General features: G+C 34.3%; 1 protein-coding gene across 1 annotated transcript; it reads right to left on the reverse strand.

Moving 5' to 3' along the window:
• Window positions 1-781: 781 nt before the first annotated feature.
• On the reverse strand, window positions 782-6,223 carry LOC137642248 (uncharacterized). Its single transcript, XM_068374778.1, has 4 exons — window positions 5,941-6,223; window positions 4,670-4,811; window positions 2,445-2,616; window positions 782-1,196 (listed from the first exon to the last, which is right to left on the reverse strand). The coding sequence occupies exons 1-4, from the start codon at window positions 6,206-6,208 to the stop codon at window positions 978-980; spliced, it is 801 nt and encodes a 266-aa protein (XP_068230879.1). The 5' UTR covers window positions 6,209-6,223; the 3' UTR covers window positions 782-977.
• Between the last annotated feature and the right edge of the window lie 2,571 nt (window positions 6,224-8,794).

The following is an 8,794-nucleotide window of genomic DNA, read 5'->3' on the forward strand; positions in this document are numbered from 1 at the left end:
CCAAACTAAGGCATTGGGTATATTGAGCATAAAAAACACATCACATAAAAGAAAATAAAGGATTGTTTCAAACCCAAAAGGAAGCTTATGATTTAATAATATCATAAATACACAATTTACAACACGTTTAAGTTTTCATTTAACATACCATATTTATCATGCAAGCACTAAAGCAGCACAAATACATATATAAGTCAAATATAACAAAATAATAACCGTAACCAAAATTCACTCTTAAGATAATGAACACTAATATTATTTTACAATTCTGAAGAAATAAGGCGGCTGCTCCTAAAAGCCTTTTTTTCACAGTAGTTAGAGGAGCAGCTGAGATTGTCATACATTTTTATGATGGTCCGAAGTAATCGATATTTATTGCTTATTATGTTTTCATTAATTGATTTAATTTGTATTGAGTTCATTCATAACTTTGTAAAGCAATGTTAAGTTCATATGTGTTTTCTTTTTTAAAGAATGATTACGTTTATAATGTAAATTGCTAAAATGTAATTGTATTTTCTATATTAAAAGATAAAAAAAAAGGAGCCGTGGCCAACAAAAACATTCTGAAAATATTCCTTTGAGGGATCACAAAAGCAGTACAGTAAAGACACTGTAGAATAGGAGAAAGATATATAGAATATTTACAATATGTACAGTATAAAGCAATTCTAAGAGGTTGGTGACAATATATATATATATATATATATATATATATATATATATATATATATATATATATATATATATATATATATATATATATATCCACACACTTGCTTGTTATTTTATAGGGGAAATATCTCTATAAGTTCCAAAATAGCATTAGAACCCAATTCCTAGCTGTGTACTGATCAGAACCAAGCCAATTATGTCATCACAGTATTTAAAATTAACAGTAATCAATATAATGAAAAAAGAACTCAAACCAAAGAAAGAAAATACAGCAACCAAGATACTGAGAGTAGAGTAGAATCTCACGAAATCTTTTTAGCAGCATAGACCTTAACTTCGAGCAGCTGGAGATGATCTCCGTCACCGCTAACCTTCTTGACGCCGAGGTATCTACCTGTAACACCTCTGAATAGGGAGCAGATGACGTGGCCCTGGCCAAGGACGTAGGGTCCATCGTAGGTGGACATCAGAGTATAGGAGGTCATTTCACCGCTCGAATCTAGAGTATTGCCAACACGAATCTGAAAAGGAGGTCATTATTATTATTATTATTATTATTATTATTATTATTATTATTATTATTATTATTATTATTATTAGGAGGAGGAGGAGGAGGAGGAGGAGGTCAGGTCACTGCTCCAATCTAGAGTATTGCCAACACGAATCTGGAAAGGTCATTATTATTATTATTATTATTATTATTATTATTATTAGGAGGGGGAGGAGGACGAGGAGGAGGTCAGGTCACCGCTCGAATCTAGAGTATTGCCAACACGAATCTGGAAAGGAGGTCATTATTATTATTATTATCATTACTATTATTATTATTATTATTACTAGAAAATCTACAATCCTCGTTGGAAAAGCAAGACGCTATAAGCCCAAAGTCTCCAATAGGGAAAAATAGCTCAGTGAGGAAAGGAAAGAAGGAAATAAATAAATTATGAGAACAAATTAACAATAAACAATTCTAAAAACAGTATCAACGTGAAAACATATATACTATTACTACTATTACTTACTAAGTCACAACCCCAGTTGGAAAAGCAGGACGCTATAAGCCCAGGGGGTCCCAACAAGGAAAACAACCCAACGAGGAAAGTTAACAAGGAAAAATAAAATATTTTAAGAAGAGTAACAACATTAAGATGATCGATATGTTTAGTGATCCAATATAAACAGGTAAAGGATAACATACGAATCTATAGTTATACAGTTGGATACCTATACCGAGGCCCTTTGCGTCAATAGGCATAGGAAGAGGTGATGATGACGAAAACTAAGAACTACTTAAGTTAATGTTGTTGGAGCCCTAGGACTCATAGTATCCTGTTTGTCCAACTGATGTTGTAGCTCAGAGGTTCCCAACCTTTTTTTCTGTTATTTCCCCCCTGCACCCAGTTCAACCATCCATATTTCCCCCTTCATGTCCCACCCAGCCCTCATGCCCACTCGCCTGCCTCAGAAATGGGCATGATATTCCAATTCTCCCCTTGAATATCATATCAACAAATTACCGCACGTACTATGTGGACATTTTCCGCTTGTTTCAGTTAGTAGGTAGTGTAATTATTTTCCCCCTGAAAGCTTCAAATTTCCCCCTAGGGGGAAATTTCCCCCAGGTTGGGAACCACTGTAGCTTATCTAATAATAATAATAATAATAATAATGATAATAATAATAATAATAATTTTAATAATAATAATAATAATAATAATAATAATAATAATAATAATAATATGTTTTAAGAAAACTTTTGATTTACTTACCTGAATATCATGAAATCTATTAGAACAACAGTCTTGTCTCGTAAATATCTGGACTTGATGAATAGTTCGTGTCTCAGCGAGGTCAACTATCCACCATGGACGTATTATTCCATTCTCTGAATGGTACATCTGAGGGCCGAAAATGCCATCAACGGCAAAATCTTTGTGCCAACTGTGGGTGGAAATGGAAGAAGGTAGGATTACTCGCATGCCTTTGAGCAGAACAGAAAGCAAGTCGTATAAATGGTGATTGAAGGCTCTACAGTAACTAAGCTATTTTGTACCAACCGTGTGTCGCACGTTCGTACATAGTACATTTTGTGCTTGTATCTTCGCTCTCCCCTCGCACTGAAAAGGACCTGAAAAAAAACCTGTCTTGTTTCTCCTCTGTAACATTGTCTGTTTTTTTAACATGAAAATTCTTGTTGCCTTGAACTTTTGTATATAAAGGAGAGTGTTCTATAATAAAGTCACTCAGTTGTTTTCAACTTGCCTTTGAGTCACAACCTTCTCTCGGCCCGTCACAATTTGGTTTATAAATCGTAATTGATATCTTATTAGTTTAAAGGTTATTCATCAGTTAAAATTATCAATTAATACATCAGTAAACGTTAATATTGAGTCAATTTAAAGGCCGCTCATAAATGGCAGAGGTAAGGAACAGTGACTGCCCTATCAAGCAGGACAATGCCCTAGAGACTGACCATATATACATATAATCAGCGCCCAAGCCCCCTCTCCCCCAAAAAGCTAGGACCAAGGAGGGCCAGGCAATGGCTGCTGATGACTCAGCAGATAGACCTAGAGGCTCCACCGAAGCCCCCATCCTTAGCTCACAAGGATGGCGAGGATGTAGCGACCAAAGGAACTAACAAGTTTGAGCTGGACTCGAATCCCGTTCTGGCGTTCACCACTCATGGACGCTACCACATCGGCCACCACAACCCTAAAGGTTAATAAAAAAGATTTTTTTTTTTTTTTGAGGATGTTGTGGCCTGATTGGTAACGTCTCTGCCTGGTGTTTGCGAGTCGGGGGCTCGAGTTCCGCTCGGTCTCGTTAGTGCCTTTAGTGTCTGCAACCTTACCATCCTTATAAGCTAAGGTTGGGGGGTTTGGGGGAGCCTATAGGTCTATCTGCTGAATCATCAGCAGCTATTGCCTGGCCTTCCTTGGTCCTAGCTTTGGTGGAGAGGAGGCTTGGGCGCAGATCATATTGGTCAGTCTCTAGGGCATTGTCCTTCTTGATAGGGCAATATCACTGTCCCTTGCCTCTGCCATTCATGAGTGGCCTTTATTGATGACAATTCACAGGAGTATTGGAAGGAAAAAGAGTAGAGAGTGAACGAACTACACTTGCACCAGTCCATTTGGGCTTTGTTTCCAACATGCGGAATAATTGTAAGCCTAAATTAGTTTGAAATATGTAGGATAATCATCATCACCATCTCCTCCTACGCCTATTGACTCAAAGGGCCTCGGTTAGATTTCGCCAGTCGTCTTTTAATTCAATACTTGTTACAAAGGAATTCTTGTGTTCAATAACTTATTGGCAAAATGTAAATATTGTAATTTGTTATCTTAAATAAAAGTTAAAAAAAAAAAATACTTCTCCATTCATCATTTACAACACACTACAAATCTCAGCCTCCCCAACACTTCTGCATCTATTCCTACTTATGAAGAGTTTGGATATAAACCGTAATTAATGCTATCAACTCCACCACATCCAGGGTAAAATATAGCACACAGTAATATAATGATATTATTATTATTATTATTATTATTATTATTATTATTATTATTATTATTATTATTATTATTTGCTAAGCGACATCAGTTAAAAAAAAAAAGAGCGTGCTTCTTGAAAAAAAAAAAGAACAAATTGTGAGGAAAGTGATGGATTCCTAAGCAAGCTGAAGGCAACCGTGAATCCCACAGTCTAAACCACTAGTCTCTGTAGACTGTGAGCATCAAGAAAGGTATTAATAATGATAATAATAATAATAATAATAATAATAATAATAATAATAATAATAATAATAATAACAATAATAACAACAACAACATCAATAATAATAATAATAATATTTATAAGCAATTCGTATTGTAACGAATTTGTCGTTTGAAATAAAAATGGCTTACTCGGCAAGAGCCCGTGTCTCGCATAAGGCAGGGCGTTCTTGAACGAACGAACGAACGAACTTGGCATTCCCATCCACACTTACCCTTTAAAATGGATACTTGCGTAGGTTTGTTTCAATTGAGCTACTTCTTCAAGATCATCTACAGGAGGAATTTCGGAAGGAACGAAGAAGGTGTTGTTACCGTAACGATATTCGCCCGCACCATAGACAGTGCAAATGTTACCTGTAATAAAAAAATAGTACCATTTTATTCATATGAGAATAGAAAGGAAGTGTATTATATTAAAAAAAAGATATTCAATAAAAATCAATTAAAATGACAAGAAAGCTCACCTTGGCAGGAGTTATTCTCATTTATATTTGTTAAGTGAAAAGTACCATTTCAACTGTCTAAACCACTTGGAGAAATAAGGATTATTGATCAATATGGCATAAAACCTCTATCTCTCTCTCTCTCTCTCTCTCTCTCTCTCTCTCTCTCTCTCTCGGAGTACTCCAAGGGAATGTGTTGTCATCTATGTTGTTTATCCTCCTGGATTTTGTAATGCGTAGAACAGTCAGAGATGGTGGAGAAGGATTGGACTGGATTGGTGATAAGAATTTAGCAAACCTAGAGTATGCTGATGCTGTTCTTATTAGAGAACACCACAGGATTTGCAATGCTTGCTTACCAGAATGTATGAAATATCAAACGAGGTTGGCCTGAAGATAAATAGAAGAAAGACAGAAATGATGAGAACGAAATATACAGTGGAAGATGAAATATCATTGGAACGAGAAAGGATTAATGAGGTAGAATCATTTACGTATTTAAGAACTATGATCTCCAGTACAGAGTCTTTAGAATTACCATCATCATCACCATTATCATTACTTACTAAGATGCAACCCTAGTTGGAAAAGCAGGATGCTATAAGCCCATGGGCTCCAACAGGGAAAATAGCCCAGAGAGGAAAGGAAACAAGGAAAAATAAAATATTCTAAGAAGAGTAACATTAAAACAAATATCTCCTATATAAACTATACAAACTTTAACAAAACAAGGAGAAGAAAAATAAGATAGATTAGTGTGCCGGAGTGTACCCTCAAACAAGAGAACTCTAACCCAAGACAGTGGAAGACCATGGTACAGAGGCTATGGCACCGCCAAAGACTATGGAACTAGGTTTTGATTTTGGAATGTTCCTCTCCTAGAAGAGCTGCTTATCATTTAGCTAAAAGAGTCTGTTTTACCCTTAGCAAGAGGAAAGTATCCACTGAACAATAACGATTTATGTGTGATTTTATTAGAAAAGCGAGTATCTGCTAGCATCATTGAGATAAACTTTTTCGATTTAAGAGACAACACTTACCTTCATATAAGTAAGCGAGGCCCATTCCTGCTGCTGCACGCAATGCACAATTGATCCTAGATATGGCCTGGTGTTCCTTGGAAGGGAAGGCCATATAAACGTCATCTGGTATGACCACAGCGCTTGTTGGTATTGGTACATCGCCAATACCGAGGCATTTGCTTGGGGTAATTATAGGGGTCATCATTGCTCCAACCAAGGGAGATCTTAAGGGAAATAAGACTGTCCAAGAAACCAGATATAGGAAGATCATAACTCTCCCGTTCATGACTGCTTCTTTCTGCAATACCTGGAAGAAGAAGAATATTGTGATGTTTGGTTGAATCGTAAATTGTTCAAGAGAAACTTCAAACTGGGAGAAGAGAAATATTGTAATATTTGGTTGAATCGTAAATTGTTCAAGAGAAACTTCAAACTGGAAGAAAAGAAATATTGTAATATTGTAATATTTGGTTGAATCGTAAATTGTTCAAGAGAAACTTCAAACTGGAAGAAGAGAAACATTGTAATATTGAACCGTAAATTGTTCAAGAGAAACTTCAAACTGAAAGAAGAGAAATATTGTAATATTGTAATATTTGGTTGAATCGTAAATTGTTCAAGAGAAGCTTCAAACTGGAAGAAGAAAAATATTGTAATATTTGGTTGAATCATAAATTGTTCAAGAAAAACTTCAAACTGGAAGAAGAAAAATATTGTAATATTTGGTTGAATCTCAAATTATTCAAGAGAAATTTCAAAATCTCCAGCTCTGCCCTATCCAAGACGAAATTCTGCCTTGTCAAGTTAGTTTGGAACAATAGGAACAGCTTATATGTTGTCTTTAGTAATCCGTTGCATGTTAATTTTAAATACATATTTTTCGAAATTATAATTCAAAACTTTAAATGAAATGATTACTTTCCATTTACAGCAATAATTAGCCGGATAAGGAAAATTTCAAAATGTGCTCAAAATATAGGTTAATTTGATCCGAGTAACAAATTGACACACACACACACACACACACACACACACACACACACACATATATATATATATATATATATATATATATATATATATATATATATATATGCGTATGTGTGGTGTGTACTGTATATGGATATAGAAGTGTGTTAGTATATATATATATATATATATATATATATATATATATATATATATATAGTATATATATATATATATATATATATATATATATATAAACATATATATACAGTATATATATATACAATAATGTATATATATATCTGAATATATATATATATATATATATATATATATATATATACATATATATATATATATATATATATATATGTATATATATATATATATATATATATATATATATGCGTGTGTGTGTGTGTATGTATATATCCAAAATTGAATAGAATCCGATTGTTTTTACTTCTTGTCAGAAGATGGCAGCACGCATCCCTTGTTCCATTCATGTGAATCATTCTTTCCAATTGGAAAAGAATGATAGATTGATACTTATGTAGAAACATGTGTGGAAAGTATAAAATATATTCAATTCTAATTAAATAAGCTATTTTGGGTTATTTTAAAACTAAAAGGACTTCATGGAAGGTTCCAGAATGCAAGGATTATAGAGCTTTAACATTGTTTATTTTCATTGACAATAGATGGCCTTAGCAGTAGAGTACCAAATTACTAATTATCCCATCATCCTCCAATTATAATTCTTATTACTACATTTCTATTACTAATTGCACATAACATCACAATAAAATACACGCCCGTGAATTTGATGTTCCTTGTTGTCTGGCCACAGCTTAATTCTTAAGAAATTACATATTTCCCAATAAATGTCACAGAAATATTTCCTCAGCCAACAATCGTTAGTTTAATTACATTTGGGGGTGTGGGGGAGAGGGGTTAGCCAGATTGCCACATGCACTAAAATCGGTGTGATAATCAAGTAATTACGCAGTTATTTTAAATATTTTTCAATGACCATTTTATGAAACCATAAGTTAATTGATATGGTTCATGGTATGACGCATTATTAGTGAAAACTACGTAGAATAAGAATATTGTTACATTTCGAAAGGCATAATTCCGCAGACTCCTCCTAGCTCCTCCCATATGTCGTAACGAGTTTTACTTTACCGCCAATAGATGGCATCTGAAGTACCTTTTTCCAAACTAATGTAGTCAATTATTTGAAAACCACGTGAGTCAAAAAAGTGTGGTAGGAGGGTAGAGGCTAGAGAATTACTAGTTGGTAAATTGTCCAACGATAGTTTCCTAATTAGGAATGAATATTTTAATCAGAAAACGGTGTTAATTTTTCATATGCTATAGGAAGCAACCTGAGTTTACGTATTAAAGTGTTTAGAATTTACTTTCTTCATCAGAACATATGGATAGTAGGTCATGTCCCTGTACAAGTGACCAAGATAACAATCATCAACATATTCAAGGTTGGTGGGACGAGTTTGGAACAGCGCAGCCAAATGGAATTTCTTTGAATTGAGAATATCCTTATTCATTACAGATTCAAATCACTTAAGGAGTAAAAGTTATATGCCAGAAGTTGCATGAATATGTTGTAATTTGGTGTTCTTATAATCAGTGTAATTAACGTAGACAAATCGAATAGTGAAAAATAAAATAGTCATTTCTGTGCCTTCGCCAAAGCCTGACTGTGTTGGCGTCATCCACTTGAGAATTTGTGCTTGTTAATAAGGGCGTTCCAGAGTATAAATTAGTTATAAAATAAACCTTATAGTCCGTGGGCTGAGGGGCTCACCTTGCACCCCCCCCCCCTTAAAAATGACAAAAGTGCATTTCGGTTGTAGCATTTGATCTATATTTTAATTTT

Source organism: Palaemon carinicauda, chromosome 6 (assembly GCF_036898095.1).
Source record: "Palaemon carinicauda isolate YSFRI2023 chromosome 6, ASM3689809v2, whole genome shotgun sequence".
NCBI lineage: Eukaryota > Metazoa > Arthropoda > Malacostraca > Decapoda > Palaemonidae > Palaemon > Palaemon carinicauda.